At 39.6% G+C, this 17,430-nt stretch overlaps 3 protein-coding genes and 1 non-coding gene across 5 annotated transcripts; 3 read left to right on the top strand and 1 right to left on the bottom strand.

The window, feature by feature from the left end:
* The first annotated feature begins 3 nt into the window (after nucleotides 1–3).
* Nucleotides 4–10,216, top strand: tmem181 (transmembrane protein 181). 2 transcript variants are annotated; one of them, XM_039660750.2, is made up of 17 exons: nucleotides 4–252; nucleotides 1,546–1,649; nucleotides 2,304–2,365; nucleotides 3,217–3,304; nucleotides 3,684–3,808; nucleotides 3,903–4,034; nucleotides 4,525–4,605; nucleotides 5,043–5,142; nucleotides 5,669–5,799; nucleotides 5,913–6,004; nucleotides 6,078–6,135; nucleotides 6,937–7,039; nucleotides 7,680–7,731; nucleotides 8,001–8,083; nucleotides 8,678–8,767; nucleotides 8,845–8,911; nucleotides 9,108–10,216. In XM_039660750.2, the coding sequence occupies exons 1-17, from the start codon at nucleotides 113–115 to the stop codon at nucleotides 9,190–9,192; spliced, it is 1,593 nt and encodes a 530-aa protein (XP_039516684.1). In that variant the 5' UTR covers nucleotides 4–112; the 3' UTR covers nucleotides 9,193–10,216. The 2 variants fall into 2 exon arrangements, with proteins under 2 accessions (XP_039516684.1, XP_039516685.1); XM_039660751.2 differs by lacking the exon at nucleotides 4–252 and adding an exon at nucleotides 611–764.
* dynlt1b (dynein light chain Tctex-type 1b) lies at nucleotides 10,208–12,090 on the bottom strand. The gene is made up of 5 exons (XM_039660753.2): nucleotides 11,957–12,090; nucleotides 11,685–11,726; nucleotides 11,215–11,338; nucleotides 11,044–11,121; nucleotides 10,208–10,343 (listed from the first exon to the last, which is right to left on the bottom strand). The coding sequence occupies exons 1-5, from the start codon at nucleotides 11,981–11,983 to the stop codon at nucleotides 10,273–10,275; spliced, it is 342 nt and encodes a 113-aa protein (XP_039516687.1). The 5' UTR covers nucleotides 11,984–12,090; the 3' UTR covers nucleotides 10,208–10,272.
* A 423-nt stretch (nucleotides 12,091–12,513) lies between these two features.
* rpl18a (ribosomal protein L18a) lies at nucleotides 12,514–15,483 on the top strand. Its single transcript, XM_039660752.2, has 5 exons — nucleotides 12,514–12,670; nucleotides 13,382–13,561; nucleotides 14,187–14,316; nucleotides 14,536–14,645; nucleotides 15,339–15,483. Exons 1-5 carry the CDS (start codon nucleotides 12,653–12,655, stop codon nucleotides 15,429–15,431), a joined length of 531 nt encoding a protein of 176 aa, XP_039516686.1. The 5' UTR covers nucleotides 12,514–12,652; the 3' UTR covers nucleotides 15,432–15,483.
* LOC120471071 (small nucleolar RNA SNORA68) lies at nucleotides 14,347–14,482 on the top strand. The gene has a single exon (XR_005620752.1). It is a non-coding gene; the product is annotated as a small nucleolar RNA SNORA68 (small nucleolar RNA).
* Nucleotides 15,484–17,430: the final 1,947 nt, after the last annotated feature.

The following is a 17,430-nucleotide window of genomic DNA, read 5'->3' as shown; positions in this document are numbered from 1 at the left end:
CGCATGCGCACACGACCATCATCCGAACTGCACAATCAAAGCGCTTCGCCTGCATTTACTCTCAATAGAGCCGCTGCAAAACACCAGCAAACGCCATTTTCAATGAAAAGACATGGATCGGCCGGACAGCGACTTCTGCAGCCCTGAAAACCCTCTGGTCAGCGAGATGAAGCATTTCTGCAAGAGAATACAAGAAGCCTGCAACGAGCTGAAGGAGGACCTGACGCCCTACAGGAACGAGCGCTTCTACAGGTACTCGAGCATTCACGGATCAAACACGTTATTTATGTGGAGTGTTTATGAACGCTGTGTCTTCCAGGTCATCGAAACGCTTTTATTGAACGAATTATGTGAATGTCACATCGGTTCTCGGTTCTCACAAACAATGGCGAACACAGCGACGATTGCTCACTAATTATCATAAACATGATGACCACTGTATAACTATAATATTTTCTTTAAATGTCTAAAATATAAGTTTAATATGTTCTTTTTAAATGTAGACCTCTGTAATAGCAAGCCCCGTGCATATTAAAGTGGCGTTAAAACGAGTTAGATTCAATTCATACATACAAGTTTGTGTTATTAATCGATATAACCAATAATGCAAATGGCGCATGCGCACTCACTGCTATGGAGGTCACGTGAGCTCGTGTGTTGACGTCAGTGGGCTGATGTGTGCGGATATGCGCCCACAACAAACATATTCTGATTTATTCGCGGATTTATCGCCGCCAGTGGAATAAAATCAGCGCGATGGAGCGGTAAGTGTGTGTGTGGCCATCACAACATCGCGTAGAAACACACACGTGTGTGTATGTGTTCAATAATCGCGTGTTTTTGTCAGTTTTGCGGCCTCTCTTAGTGACGCTCCAGCTGTTTGAGTGAGTGAACGCGCACGTGCGCGCGTTTCACACCGTTTATGTAGTTATAAATAATCGATTGATTATATTTAGAGTTGCTGTAAATGTTTTTGTGTTTTTCGCAACATATCTCGGATGTTGTGGGCGTGATCTAATTTCATGTCCTGTGAGACAGAGAGAGAGAGTGTGTGTGTGTATATATATATTCGATTACAAAACGATGCTCGATGTATCTTTTCCTCAATTTCTTTTATTAATAATAATTATAATTACGGTATTAATAATCTCAATATAGGTTTTTTTGTTTTAAAAAAAACAATGATGCAAAAAACAAACAGAAAAAAGTCCAAATGCAATATAAAACATTAAACATTAAATGAACAGTGCTTTACATTCTTTTAAATTTACCTCTGTGTAAAAGAATAATTCAAGTAAGAAATACAGAACTTGAATGTAAAAATAATCACTGCATTGTGTATTAATACAAATAGATTATTAACATTAATATCAGCAGGTTTATTATTATTATTATTATTTTAAGAGCTAATGCACAGATCTAATAATGTTACACACCTGTTTACTTCACTTAAGACACAACAACACAGTGTTTATGTGAATCACTCACCAAGACAGATGTTTTGAAATAAGTGTGTGTGTGTGTGTGTGTGTGTGTGTTCTGCAGGTTGGCCCCCATGCGTCTCTACACTCTCTCTAAGAGACACTTCGTCCTGGTGTTTGTGGTGTTCTTCTTCTGCTTCGGCGTGTCCACGCTCATCGGTGTGTCAGGTGAGTCTCGTTTCCCAGCATGCACCTGTCCTGCTCACATTGAAGGGCTGTGATTCTGAACCCTCAGAGATCAAAATTAAAGCAATTAAGAGTTAAAAATGCCTGTTTTTATTCATGCATTTTTACTAAATGCATTTGCTCACACTCTGAAATGTTTCATTTTTATTTATTTAATATTATTACATTATTACATATATATATTATTACAAGTCAGTTAAAGAATATTACAAGCTTTTTATGAGTTTAGAAATTAATAGGTTTCCTAAAAGCACTTTTAAAGAGGAAACAATTTAGTATTTTGATAACGCTTTACAAAAAAATTGTAGTTAACTTGTCAGTTAATGTTTATTTCAACATTTATTTTAGCATAATTTGAACAAATTTACAACATTAAGTTGTATCTGTTAATATTATTAAATAGACCTGATCTGAAATTAACTGATGTGTTTTTATTAACTAATTTTAACAAAGATGAATAAATGCGGATCCTTAAAATAAGGCCTTAATTAGCATTAAAATGTCTTAAATCCACTTTTCAAAGGTCTTCAGATCTAGCTGATGTTTGTCACAGAGACTGAGACCGATAAAGCTGGTATTATATGAGATATGAAGGTTGTTGTTTGTGCAGTTTACTGATGAATGTCTCTCCTGTAGGACCGAAGATCATCACTGAGAATTATTACAACGGTTTAAGCGTCAGCGTCAATGCATCAAAGGTGAGGCGAACTGTGTGTGTGTGTGTGTGTGTGTGTGTGTGTGTGTGTGTGTGTGTGAGAAAGAAACAGGCTTAATTTCCTCAAAGCGGAAAAAAAAAACGTAATTCAGATTTTTTTCTTTGTGACAATTAAGTCTGTTCAGCCTTTATTTGATCAAATACAGTAAAAACAGTGAAATATTATTCTAATGTAAATCATCCGTTCTCTGTGTGAATATACAGTAAAGTGTAGTTTGATCAAAGCTGAATTTATCATCATTACTCCAGTCTTCAGTGTCACATGATCACTCTAATATGAAAATCTGATGACATTAATATTGTTACAAAAGATTATATTTCAAATAATAAGTTTAAATAGGATTTCAGTAAGTTGGCTTTCTCAAGCCAACTTAATAAACGCTGTCGTTCTGGGTTTTCTGTTCATCAAAGAATTCTGCAAAATAAAATGTACGACTGTGTTCAACACCGATAATAATCATAACTGTGTGTCGATCATCAGATCCTCATATTAGAGTGATTTGTGAAGGGTCATGTGACACTGAAGACTGGAGTAATGATGATAAATTCAGGAATAAATTACACTTTACTGTATATTCACACAGAGAACTGATGATTTACACTGGAGGAATATTACACTGTTTACTGTATTAATGATCAAATCAATGAGCAGGAGAGACTCTTTTAAAAACAGAAATGTGTCTCAATCACTCCAGGTTTTAACAGGAAGTGTAAGTGTTGTGTACAGGAAGTGTAAGTGTTGTGTACAGGAAGTGTAAGTGTTGTGTACAGGAAGTGTAAGTGTTGTGTACAGGAAGTGTAAGTGTTGTTGTGTTCATGTCCATGTTTTCTCAGACCGGCCCGTTCGACCTCAAATCTCCGATGCTGACCAACTATAACCAGCAGCTGTGGCTCACGTGCATCATTCAGCTCAACACCAACAGTGAGGAAACTCCTTTTAAACATCTTTTTATTCAGAATAGTTACGAGTTTATAGTTCGGATATAAACACTGATGTCTACGGTAGTGTTCGAATTAGAGTGAATCACCTTTGAAAGATGCGTGACGCTTCAGATAAAGATTGTGTGGATTACTTCATTACACCAGTAGGTGGAGACAGCGACTGTGAAATGTGTGTGTGTGTGTGTGTGTCATTGAATCATTCATTCATCACATTTGTTCAAAAACACTGATTCATCCAGCAATGAAGCAAATGAAGTTTCTGAGAGCGAATCATTGAATCATTCACTCAAGAGATTGTCTAAAATGCTGATTCTCAGTTGATCCGGAGTCGTGTCGCTTTAATGAAGTGATGTGTTCAGATGTAGATTTGAGTTGGAGGGAGTTCGGGATGAACGTGGAGCTGCAGGGCGTGACGCAGGACGCCAGCGTGATGCGCATCAGCGACAACGTGCACAACAAGAACAGGAGCCTCCAGTGCGCCGCGGTCAGTGTGTGTGTGTGTGTGTGTGTGTGTGTGTGTGTGTGATCTTCATGGGTTCGTTCCAATGTTCATGAGTGTGTGTGTGATGGTTTTCCAGCATCAGCAGGCGTGTGATGAGATTATGGTGCTGCATCTGGGTTACCTGAACTACACTCAGTACAAGATCAACGTCAGCTTCAGGAACCTCCAGCAAGACCTGAAGGACAACATCAAAAATGTCACTTTTGTAGTAAGTTTACATCATTCGTCATGATTCACAGACAACACGAAGGGCTGTTTGCACCCATTCAATCATTGATTCATGAGATTTGTTCAGAAACGCTGATTCATCCAGTCATGAAACAAGTGAAATATTTATTAGTGAGTCATTGAATCGTTCAAAAGATTCATTTAAAAAAAAAAGATTTAGTAAATGAAACCAATGAAATCTTTACAAGTGAGTCAATTTGTTCAAAAACAAAAGATTCAACCAGTAATGAGACAAGTGAACAATTCATTGAATCATTCATTCATGAGATTTGTTTAAAATGCTGATTCATCCAGTCTTGAGTCAAGTGAGACGAGCAAGTCATTGAATCATTCAAGAGATTCTTAAAAAAATCATCCGGTAATGAAACTTGTGTGACCAAAAACATTTGGACTCCTGTTATTAATCATGTGATTGGTATTATTGGTATTATTATTATTGTTAATGGTTCTGTCTGTCTGTTGTTTGCCAGTTTAAGATGTACAACGCCACGTTCTCTCAGGTGGAGATCTGGTTCCGCTTTGTGTTCGTGGTGATGACCTTCATCGTGACTGTGAGTTACAGCTGCTACACTTCTGCCAATCACACGAGATCGTTTGATTAAAGGAATATGAAACTGAAATATGATTGGATTCACTTCAAAAAGTGTAAATCTGTGATATGGGCTACAGGACATTATAACGAGGACATCATTATAATTGTGGATTTTAATGCTGAGAGTTTTGTTTACGCTCTCAAAAATTATAAAAAATTTGGATTTGGATTTATCAGCCGATGTATCGGTTATCGGCTTTCAAACATAATGAATTATGGGTATCGCTGCATCCCTGCTGTTCCGTATGTGAAATGTCTCATTGATGTTGACTCTAAACAGCTGATCAGCGATTGGCTGTTGTATTTAGAAGGCGGGGCTTGTTCCTCCATATTGCGTGTGACACTTCCTCCTAGTTTGTCTGTGTGTGTGTCTGACGTGTGTGTTGTTGTGTGTAGTGTGTGTTTGCGCACTCGCTGAGGAAGTTCTCCATGAGGGACTGGGGCATCGAGCAGAAGTGGATGTCCATCCTCCTCCCTCTGCTGCTGCTCTACAACGGTGACACACACGACACACACAACACACTCATGACACACACAACACACTCATGACACACTCACAACACACTCACAACACCCTCACGACACACTCACGACACACTCACGACACACTCACTACACCCTCACAACACACTCACGACACACTCACAACACCCTCACGACACACTCACGACACACTCACGACACACTCACGACACACTCACGACACACTCACGACACACTCACGACACACTCACGACACACTCACTACACCCTCACAACACACTCACGACACACTCACAACACCCTCACGACACACTCACGACACACTCACGACACACTCACGACACACTCACGACACACTCACGACACACTCACGACACACTCACGACACACACAACACACACTCACGACACACTCACGACACACTCACGTCTTCATCAAATCAAGACATTTATAATCTAACGAAAGCCTGAAATAAACCCTCTTCTCACACACACACACACACACACACGCGCGTGTCATGGACTGGTGTTGTGTTGCAGACCCCTTCTTCCCGCTGTCGTTCCTGGTGAACAGCTGGTTTCCGGGAACGCTGGACGCTTTCTTCCAGTCTGTGTTCCTGTGTGCGCTCCTGCTGTTCTGGCTGTGTGTGTATCACGGCATCCGAGTGCAGGTGCAGAACACACACACACATACTCATGTTTGGTCAGAGAGTGTGTTTCCTGTACACAAGTTCTGAATTATTTCCCAGCGCTTCTAAACGTGGTGTGTGATGTTCATGTTCAGGGCGAGAGGAAGTTCCTGACGTTTTATCTGCCCAAGTTGGTGATCGTGGGGCTGTTGTGGTTATCGGCCGTCACGCTGGGCATCTGGCAGACGTAAGACACATGTTCATGTTCAACTGCTGAGGACTTATGATGGGATTGTTCTCATTTCCGTGTGTGTTATTAGGGTGAACGAGCTGCAGGATCCCACCTATCAGTACAAAGTGGACATCCAGAACTTCCAGGTGCGTTTCCAAATCAAATCCAACTTTATACGTCATTTCAGCACGTTACAGTCAAAGTGAGAGAGACAGTCACGTTTTATTATTACATCATAAAATAGGGCTGTCAAACGATTAATCACATCCAAAATAAAAGTTTGTGTTTACATAATATAATATTTATATTATATTATATAAATATTTCCATTAAGAAATATTTGCATGTATATACTATATATATTTTTACACAAAATTTATATTATACATAAATACAAATATTTGAACTTCTATTAAAGTCAGCAGGAAAGGGAAGTTGTGCCGGTCGTTTCTCCTCTATTGTGTCGTATATCGAGAGAAACGCTTCATGTGGGCGGGGCTTGATTGTGTCTGTGGGGAACTGATTGGATGGTTGTGGTTTGCTATTGGCTGATATCATGTGAGTGACAGGTTATAGCCCCACCCACATCATCAGAGAAGAGGAGAGATGCTGAAAGAGGACGTTATTAAGATTATTAACACAATAATGATGTGCACTGATAAATAATTTAGAGTAAACAAACATGATTTCATGCTGACTTTACAATAACGTTCATTAGTTAAATAAGGTTCATTAGTTCATGTATGAGTGATACGTTTGTTACAGTGTTTAATCTTTGTTAATACAAATCCAGCTGTTCATTGTTTGTTCATGTTAGTTTATTAACTAATGTTAACGTTTGATTTTAATAACGTATCAGTAAATGTTGGTGAACTACACTTTAAACGATGACCCTTATATAGTAGAGTGTTACGGAGGAACGTAATGCAAGTGTGTGTTTGCTGTAGGGCATGAAGATCTTCTTCCTGCTGGTGGTGTGTGTGTACGTTCTGTACCTGGTGTTTCTGGTGGTGCGCGCCTGCTCCGAGCTGAAGAACATGCCGTACACAGGTAACACACACACACACACACACACACACACTCCTGACACGAGGAGCATTAAAGGGATCCTTCCCTTAAAAATAAACATTCTGTCATTATATACAGAGGAGACTCGGAAACTACAACATGGGGCAAAAGTTCATTTATTTCAGTAACTCGACTTAAGAAGGTGAAACTAATATATTATATAGACTCAAAGTGAGATATTTCAAGTGTTATTGTGGTGATTATGACTTACAGATTTGAAAACCTTTTCACAATATTGTAATTTCATAAACTGTAGGTCATAATCACCACAATCATAACACTTGAAATATCTCACTTTGAGTCTATATAATATATTAGCTTCACCTTCTTAAGTTGAGTTACTGAAATAAATGAACTTTTGCCCCATATTCTAGTCTCGCCTGTACTCGCCCTCTTTAAACCTGTGTGTGTGTGTGTGTCTTCTGCTGAACACAAATGAAGGATCTTTTGAAGACTGTCGGTAGGCAAACGGGACACATTGACTTCCATAGTATCTTATTTTTCCTAATTTGTAAGTGAGTGAGTCCATGATCTGTTTGCTTTGTGTTCAGCAGAAGAAAGAAACTCAAATTCTCCTTTGGAGGTTAAGCGGTTTGTTCATTGTGTTTATCCGTGTGTTCAGACCTGCGGCTGAAGTTTCTGACGGCGCTGACGTTGGTGGTGCTGATGATCAGGTGATGTAAACACACACTCGTCTGCTGTTTAAAGGGATTTATCATCAACAGCTTTTCCTGCTTCAATGTTGATTATTTTCCCCATATTCGCAGTTCATTCGTTATCATCATTACTCCAGTCTTCAGGGTCACATGATCCTTCAGAAATCACTCTAATATGAGGATGTTTTTGTGTTAAATCCAGTCATGTGATCATTTATGCGTATGCAGGAGATGTGAATGACGTTCAGATGGGCATGTGTTGTAACTCCCTCTTCCTCTTCCATCAGTGTGGTTATACTGTACCTGAGGTTCGGATCCAAGGCCTTGCAGGACAACTTTGTTGCCGAACTTTCCACCCACTACCAGAATTATATCCTTTCATTACAGGATCGTCCCCTCATGCCTCTTTAGTTGTTTGAAGTGCTCTATTATGCTAATGTAAAGTCTCCTTAATTGTGTTTAGGAGTCCTACAGTGTGTTCACATCCATCCGAGGTCAAAAACACGTTAATTTTCTAATAATCTCACCCTCATTTCCTCTCAGTGTCTGAAAAGCTCCGCCTCTCTGAGAGCTGCTCTGCTGTGATTGGTCAGAAAGGCTCATTATCATATCTGACTCTCAGCTCTTGATCACAGTGATACGAACAGTAACGATGGCGTGGGTTTCACCGTACTCTCCCCGTCTCAGATACACTACAGTGTTTAAGGGCGGAGCTAAGAGACGCTGCTCAGCCAATCAGGACCAGCGGCGGGAGACTGGAATTACTGACTCGTTTCAGCAGTTTTCAGGAGACAATAACTATTTATCGAGCAGCTTTTCCATTCACACCCAGCTCTATTTCAGGGAAGGTTAAAGCATAATGAGGCACTTTAACTCTTTGCTGAGAACGACTCTATAAAACGGTGTACGCATTAATATACAAATGTCCAGGAAAAGTGATGTTTTCCTGAACGTTTTTCTCCACCAGCCGAATTTCTTTCCTTCTACGGCCTCCTGAACTTTTACCTCTACACACTAGCGTTTGTCTACTCGCCCTCCAAAAACGCTCTGTACGGTGAGTTGATCTGCAGTGTGATTGAACACTCCTCCATCACTGACTCCTCTCTCATGGACATGTGTTCCCTTTCCCAGATTCCCAACTGAAGGACAACCCTGCGTTCTCCATGCTCAATGACTCGGATGATGAAGTCATTTACGGGTACGTCAGACCAACACTACTCAGACTCCTGTAGTGTAGATATTGGTGATAAATATGAGCAGAACTCACTTTCTTTCTTTATTTTGCTCTCCTCACTCACAGAAATGATCTATAGTGAACTAGTAAAAATGATATTTTTGTTTGACTGTATATTCAGATTTGTTCCCTTCTTGTGTGTGTGTGTGTGTGTGTGAAGGAGCGATTATGAAGAAATGCCTCTTCAAAATGGCCGCGCCATCAAAGCCACCGCCAAATACCAGGATGAGAGCGAAACCGACTGAATCCGGTCTGACTCCGGATCGCTCCTGTATATCTGAGGGATTATATAGACTTGTTGACATGACACCAGTCTCGTTATATACGGTGTAAATATACAGGCCTATATATTTTTAAAGGTGAAGTGATTTTTGAATGTAACTCCAGTGGAAGAAGCAGCTCCAGCCGCCCTGATGATGATGATGATGAAGATGATGAAGAAACCCGTCTGTCTTTAACCTCAGTGAGTGTCAGTGAAAGGCAGCGTGCAAATATCAATTATACATCTGATCTAAATCCTGTTGAACCACTATATTCAGGGTGACTTGCGTGAAAAGATGGCCAGATTATATTTCACCTCGAAACTAAAAAGAGAAAAAGCAACAACAAAATGTATTATAAAGTTTTTTGTTTTGTTTTTTTTGTTTTTTTGCATTGTGACATAATTAAGCACTTCTTAAAACCCCAAAAGTTTAAGTTTACAAATGTTTTTTTTTAAGTGCACTTAAATGTGTAACTCTTGAAAATAATGTAACTAAAAAAATATTAAGGTCCAAACTATTTCTACGTAATGCACAATATATGTTTTGCTTTATGGAGTGAAATATGACCTGTGTGTGTCATGTGATCTGCTTTAGGACGGTTTTCTGCTGATTTCTGGCCAATGTCCAGATGTGCTCATGTAAATCTCTTTTCTTTTTTTGATAAAAATGTTCATTTCATTTACATTCCTAAAGCCTTCTTTTCTCACATTCCTTTTTTTTTTATTGTGCCTGTATTTATTATTTTGTGGATGTGGTGGTCGGTCGGATCTGTGTAAATGTTTGTCGGTTCACTTCTCTGTCTTAAAGCTGTAATGCTGTTTGGATGGAGGATCTGACGGAAATGCTTTGCTTTACAGATGAACATTTACTTGAGTTGAAGCCGTTCTCCATGAGTGTAATAAACAGCATCAGGGTCATCAAGTCATTCCTCAGTCCACACACACACTCCTTCCATTGCACTGTTGTGAAAACTGTCTGAGAGAATAAAACCTGCAGAGATTTTTAAGACGTGTGCTTTATTGTGCGTCGAGGGTTTTGAGGTCAGGCTGAACGCGCTCGTGTTTAAATGGCGAGTCCAAACACACTGACGATGCAGTACAAGTATTTATTTTCCCATCTGACGGTGCAGCTTCCTGAAGAACAGACAGCTCAATATTAGACTCAAATACTGGCACTCTACTTTTAAACACAACTGCAATAGTTTGATAGTCAACTACAAAATAAGAGTCTATACGCTATAATAGTGCAAACTATACATTTGTTTTTGTAATATGACTAAAAATATAGGCTGTTTTTTGTCAAATAAAACTTTGAGCAAAGAATATTTTGCATATAACAAATGTTAAAGTCCCCCTGTGGTGTAAATCCAGCGTTTAATGTTGTTTATGTGTGTGTGTTTATGTTATGTGTGTTTAATCCGCTCTAACACACACACATGTGTGTGTTGATAAGTGGACAGCATTGCTGAGTATTTCCTCCTTAAAACTGCAGTGAACCAAAGACAGTCTCAAACACACACTCTGAAATCGCTGGTGTTTCTGACGTCACAAACCACCTTGGAACCAATCAGATCAACATGTGATCGTCAACCAGTGGATCTCTGAGTGAGTGGAGGCGGGGCTCATTTGCATATTCACAGAACCACGCATACTAAATGAGGCGAGGGTGTCGAGTTACAAAACATGTGAAAAAGTCCAGTAAGCTTATCTTAAAATGTTGATATTTTGACTTCTATATATTTACTTGTGTATATCTCACACACATGTGTGTGTGTGTGTGTGTGTGTGTGTGTGTGTGTGTGTGTGTGTGTGTGTGATGAGTGTTGGACCGTACCGTCAGTAGTGCTGTCCCAGAAGCAGGAGGAGGCCGACTGAAGACCAGCGCCGTTCTTCTGCATGATGATGCATGTGACTGAGGAGAGAACAGGAGCAGTGAGGGTTCCCTGCAGATGTTCTGCTCACACACACACACACACACACACACACACACAGATGTTCTGCTCACCGATGTATTTGAAGGGTTTGGCTAGTTTGCTGAGCTGAGAGAGACTCTGCTCCACGACACTGGACGTCCACTGACTCACACGCTTGTGCTCGAAACTGCTGCGACCAATCACTGACTCCAGAGACTGAACACACACACACACACACACAGAGAGAGAGAGAGAGAGAGAGAGAGAGAGAGAGAGAGAGAGAGAGAGAGAACACACGCGTGCAGAAACACACCAGCGTCAGAAATCATGCTGTCCATCATCAGAGTTATTATGACAAATTGTACACTCTCTCTCACACTCATATATGACATATATCTGACACACATACACTCACACACACTCTCAAACACACACATTCTCTCTCTCTCTCTCTCTCTCTCTCTCTCTCTCTCTCTCTCTCTCTCTCTCTCTCTATATATATATATATAACATATATCTGACACACACACACACACACACACACACACACACACACACACACCTCTTTAATGATGCCGGTCACTTCTTCCACCACGAAGGCTGTCTAGAGGAAGACAGGAATAAACAGAGAAAGGTCGAGTGACTGTTTAAAGCTTCTGAACTGTAACGTTAAACAAACAGTGAAAACACTGAATCTACTGTATATGTGTTCAGATTAATCGGTTAGCAGCTGTTAGCGACTAGCTATACTGCAACAGCAAAAAATAAACGACTTATAAGTAATTTACGAGTGTTTAAAGCAAACATATTTTATTTTTATGATCTTAACGTTACCTCTTCTGCATTCTGATCATCATCCATGTTTCTTTGTTTTGTCAATCGAAGCCTCAGCGGTTGTCATGGAAATGACGCACCATATACGTCACGACGGAGACGTATAGTTCACGCGTCTAAAATGTAATTACATTTACTTAGTGGTATTGTTATCAATAAAAAAAAATAAAAATAAAAAATAGTGGTATAATTTTGATGGTATATTTTATTCGCCATGCAGTACGATATTAACGAATTTATTTCGTTCCGTCTTTACGTTTACAAGTAAATGTAGGAAGTTTGGTGTTACACAAAAATCACCTAATTGGGGTGGGGGGGGGGGGGGTATGTTTCGTTGCTTATTACCCAAAACAAATATGTAATATCGTTTACATTTATTATTTGGTCTCTGTGCTGTACATAGTACTATTTAAAATTGTTAAAGTTTATATTTTAAAGTTTATTACTTAAGAATATAATATATAGGCCATGTTATTTTTTTCTTTGTTCTAATTTATTTGAAGGGTGCTAACATACGTGCTTTTGAAATATTATTTTAAACATTTAGCAGCGGCTGAAGTCACGCAGCCTTGATTGATCGCTCAGACTGACCAATAAGAGCCGCTCCAGTAAGCCCCGCCCCTCGGAAGAGGATTGACGTCAGGATTTCCCGCCCTACTGCTTCCTCTTTCACAGTGGCCGTCGGCGTGAGACACCATGAAGGCGTCTGGCACAGTACGTAAAATCCTTCTTTAATCATTTCACAGTCGCTTAAATCTCACTATTATCATCAGAAAACACGTTTAAGAAAGCCATTTATCAATAATAGCGATTTAACACGACACATGTTCAGGTTTAAAGCGTTTTATTTGCTTTGACGTGTTGATTGTGCGAATTGAGAAACATGGCGGCCGGAGCCTCGCTCCATGTGCTGATCAGTGATGATCACACACGCAAAACCTCACGATATCGAGTTAATTTGCTCTCTAACACACTCTCAGTGGTTGATTCTTGTATTATTGAGTGTGTTAGGGAGATATTGTGCTTGGTGGTTTGTTTTCTGAGCATAATCGAGATCAGTGTTTAGGCCGCTAAGTGTCGGTATCCGCTAATGTTGACTATGATGATTAAATTTGCGCGCTTTCAAGAAAATATCCATCAAGCTTTGGCAAATATAGATCAAAGATGCTAATTTTTTTCTCTACATGTTTTAGTTGACTTTAAACGGGTTAACATACTCCGCTGAATAAGCTAGTATGTTTAGCTAATTTTGTCACTAGACGTGTTTTGGCTGTGAAATCTAGGAGACCAGTCTAATTTAGATTTTAAACCGGGTTAACAAGCTCGAGTAATGATCTTAATGCAATAGTCTACATCATATTCATGTTCAGGTGAGATTGAGCTGATAAAGTGTCCATCTCTGACTGTCTTCCTCTCTTTCTGCAGCTTCGGGAGTATAAGGTTGTTGGGCGTCTGTTGCCCTCCGCTAAAAACCCCACACCCCCTCTGTACCGCATGAGGATCTTCGCCCCCAACCATGTGGTGGCCAAGTCTCGCTTCTGGTACTTCGTCTCCCAGCTGAGGAAGATGAAGAAAGCCAATGGAGAGACAGTCTACTGTGGCCTGGTGCGAACGCTGTCTAATCCAGACGTCTCTGAGCTCTGTTTCTGAGGCTTACGGCCCGTTCATACCGAGAACCAGAACCATAATAGCATCACGCCAACGAGCGATAACGTGTTTTTATTCTAAGCATAAATGGATCATAGACATCTCAAATGTTGATCCACTTACTAACACTATACCCGATAGATATAAACGTGTGTGTATATATATGAATCACAAAGCAATTTGGCTGGTTTATTGCAAATTTGGAACAAAAAAAGAGAAAAGTACTAAAATAAGCTTCAAAGCAAGCTGTATATTGTCAACTAGCACTGGTACTTTTGGTACACGATTTGCTAGCCTGCATATATCCCATTTATTTTTAGAAATTATCCTTGAAAGTTGGTTTGACTTGTCAAACTGGTGGATTAACTTATCCACAATGTCGTCTGCCTTTTTAAAGGTGCAAACCGAGTGGCTTCTGATTGGCTGTCAGTGTGCAATCTTTCCACACCTGGGAATAACAATCGCTCTGACCGTGGTCTTGATGGTTCTAGTTGTGTTATGAGCTCTGCTAGTCTTTAGTGTGGACTTGTCTTTATCTGTAGTTGTCAGGCTGTAATGTGTAAGCTGTTCTGTTCCTGCTCAGGTCTATGAGAAGTCTCCTCTGAAGGTGAAGAACTTCGGCATCTGGTTGCGTTACGACTCTCGCAGCGGGACACACAACATGTACCGCGAGTACAGAGACCTGTCCACGTCTGGAGCCGTCACTCAGTGCTGTGAGTTTCCCAGAACACACTCCTGTTCCACCCGCACGCAAACCCAAAGGTCACTTCCCCCCAGTGTCGATGCCCTTGCTATGTGTGCGCACAGTAAAGCAGAACCTTGTCGCCTTTCTTAGGCTGTGAAACGTGCCACTGAAAGTGAATTCAAGGTGCCACATGTGACTGTGTCTTCTGTGTGTGTGTTCCCTGTGCTGATGTGTGTTTGTGCTTCAGATCGGGACATGGGTGCCAGGCATCGTGCCCGCGCTCACTCCATCCAGATCATGAAGGTGCAGGTCATCGCAGCCAACAAATGCCGCAGACCCGCCATCAAGCAGTTCCACGTGAGTCACCTGACCGCAGAATTAGCTTTAGCACATGCTCCGATGCAGTCGCGGCCTAACCCTCATCATTCCCTCACGCTTCATAACACACTGGGGAAACTCAGAAAACTAAAATCATGCAACAGTAAAAGCTAACTATTATATTTCCGATGTTACTATATACATGATTATACTTTTCAGAGGGGTAACATTTCTCAATTTTAAATTATTTAATCTGAAGTCATCTAATCTTCTCAGATATTGAATTTGGGGTTTTCATAAGCATCAAAATTAGTCTAATCTCGAGTTTCACCTGACTCAGTATACATTTATACTACCTTTTCTTGGTCCAGAAAGCTTATTTTGAGTTTCTTTTCTTCACCTTTCGATAACAAATCGAATACATTATAATTCAAGCACATTCCTCACATTCACTTCAATCCAACATCTCAGTCATGCCACAACCCGTTTAATTCAGCTCTAAATATCTTACAGCGAAAGTCTTTGCCGACTAAAAATGCTCAATTAAAAAAAAAAGTATTTTTCAGCAGCACGTGATGCAGAGCAGTAACACGAACACTTTCTCTTGTCTTATATTGTGTTTATAAATGGAGTTCCTACTGTTAGTCTTTGGTTGCTCTCGTTTGGATAAGCGTCTGGTGTAAGTGACTGTAAAGTGAGCGAACGCTTGACTGTAGTGTGTTGTGTCCGCAGGACTCCAAGATCAAGTTCCCTCTGCCTCACAGGGTCCTTCGCCGCCAGCACAAGCCCCGCTTCACCACCAAGAGACCCAACACTTTCTTTTAGAGTGTGTGTTTGTGCTTTCACATGACAGACCAATAAAACGTGGAGAAAATCATCTTTGACGTGTGCGTCATCTTTAAGTCAATACAGAGATGCTTTTACATGTTATGCTGATTATGAACTCGTTACGGTAATCGCAGTAATGAGATATTGGTGTGATTTATTTGGTTGCCACATCACAGTAATGAGTGTCACCATGCAAAAGAGTCATTAGCAAGACAATAGTGAACTAAATAACGCATCAGACCATTAGAAGTATAAGATAAGATTACATACTTTGTATTTGGTTGATTTGGACTATTCCCTTGATCAGAAAATGTGCAAGTATGCAATATTGTGCTTTTATTATTGCTAATCTGAAAGGCTGCTGCTTTATCAAACGCGTTGTAGTAAAGATAATTAACTTCAGGTGTGTTTGATTAGTCAGTCCATGTATGTACTAGAAATATTTTTTTTTTTACAAAAGATTATATTAACACAGACCATCACATCTTCAACAGCGTGCAGAAAACCATCATTCTGAGGTAATAATGAATTAAAAATTGTGTTTGTCCGTGTGTTTGGTTGCTAGGATCAGGTTTCCATCCATTTATTAATATACATTTTAATGCTGGATGGAAATTATTAAGATACGAGTGAAAATGTGGTGGATATATTTTGCGTTGTGCATAACGTAGACTCACTTTGCAAAGTAAAACGTCCTTTAAGATATCAACCCGCTGAAAGATTTCAAAGTTTGATTGACACATTTTGGACTAATCGTTTTAGAGAAAACCTGCCGGGAGACGCAGTGTCCGGATGACCATGAGGACTCGCGGCGTTCGTCTACTCGCTGTGTTTCGGACAGGCATCATTTCTAATATAAAACGCATACATTTTAACAACTATAAGTTGGTAAAGCAATCATATTAATCTTAACAACTTTGTTGTATATGCGTCTATAGACCATTTCACAAGATGTAAACAACACTGGTCCAGAAGCACTTCCTGTTTCAGTTTGTAACTGTTTTCTTTATTTCACATGTAAAGAAAACATCTTAAAGATGTTTGTTTAACTTTTTGATTCAGTTTTAAATGTTCTGTTGGTTGTATTTTATCCCAGCTTTTATGTAGTGTTAAAAAACTGAAACAGGAAGTGTTTCTGGACCAGTGTTGTTTACATCTTGTGAAATGGTCTATACACTCTTATAATCGACAATTGCTCGTTTGAGCATTATATTCTAACGTTATATTTAAGAATTTTAATCCCTTAAAGTATAAATATTTGCAAATTGTAACTCATACTTAATTTATAAGGTCATAAGAATGTTTTTTTCCGTCATTTTCTGGTGGGTGATCGTGTTTTAAGAGCCGTTTTCTATGGAGGTGTGTTATATTCTGCTTCTATATTATAACTGTAATGAAAGCCTGGGATCATGTTTTGAAAGAATGAGCTGTGTTACAAGTGTGATCAGTTTGGATTTTTGAACTGAGAGTTTTGAAAATGTACACCTAACTTGTGAAAATAGTATCAAAGCGAATAAAAACCCCTGTATTAAGTGTGTCCAGGAGATCACAGCTGACGGAGGTGGAGTGCGACACCTGCTGGTCCTTTACTGTAAATCCTTTTGGTGTGTTTACTGTTAGTTCAATGCCATCGATCTTTACAATATCGAGAACACGTTACTTTCCACAGCATTTACTGAAATAAACCTTAAATATAAATTCAATCATATAATATAGCGCTAACAGTAACAACTCTGCACACGCAATAAGTTTTTAGGTTGACCTATATTACCAACTGTATTGGGCCAAACAATGCGCTCGTTAAATGTGGCTGGTGATGTCTGGATAGGCATGATATTAAATAGCTGTTATAAACTACTGTTGCTAACATATTTATTCCGGTTCAGGTTTATATAAGCCTATTTATTCATTGATGTTTCTTCTAACGTTAGTGCTGCACATGACCGTTCTAAAAGCTTGGCTTTTATTTTGATAGGCCATATTTACTATTATTTCC

The sequence above is a fragment of the Pimephales promelas genome, chromosome 24, assembly GCF_988280905.1.
Source record: "Pimephales promelas chromosome 24, fPimPro1.hap1.1, whole genome shotgun sequence".
NCBI lineage: Eukaryota > Metazoa > Chordata > Actinopteri > Cypriniformes > Leuciscidae > Pimephales > Pimephales promelas.
Note: the sequence above shows the minus strand (reverse complement) of the source record. Positions and strands in the feature narration are given on the sequence as shown.

Bases quoted from the DNA above. Each gene is read 5' to 3' on its own strand.
- dynlt1b (XM_039660753.2), bottom strand. From the start codon at position 11,983: ATGGATGATGATCAGAATGCAGAAGAG. The intron at 11,122-11,214 runs GTGAGCAGAACA...TTCTCTCCTCAG, and splicing joins CAAACCCTTCAAATACATCG to TCACATGCATCATCATGCAG. The intron at 10,344-11,043 runs GTACGGTCCAAC...TCTGTTCTTCAG, and splicing joins CTGGGACAGCACTACTGACG to GAAGCTGCACCGTCAGATGG.
- rpl18a (XM_039660752.2), top strand. The intron at 13,562-14,186 runs GTGCGAACGCTG...GTTCCTGCTCAG, and splicing joins AGACAGTCTACTGTGGCCTG to GTCTATGAGAAGTCTCCTCT. The intron at 14,317-14,535 runs GTGAGTTTCCCA...TTTGTGCTTCAG, and splicing joins TGGAGCCGTCACTCAGTGCT to ATCGGGACATGGGTGCCAGG.
- tmem181 (XM_039660750.2), top strand. From the start codon at position 113: ATGGATCGGCCGGACAGCGACTTCTGCAGCCCTGAAAACCCTCTGGTC. The intron at 253-1,545 runs GTACTCGAGCAT...TGTGTTCTGCAG, and splicing joins AGGAACGAGCGCTTCTACAG to GTTGGCCCCCATGCGTCTCT. The intron at 6,005-6,077 runs GTAAGACACATG...GTGTGTTATTAG, and splicing joins ACGCTGGGCATCTGGCAGAC to GGTGAACGAGCTGCAGGATC.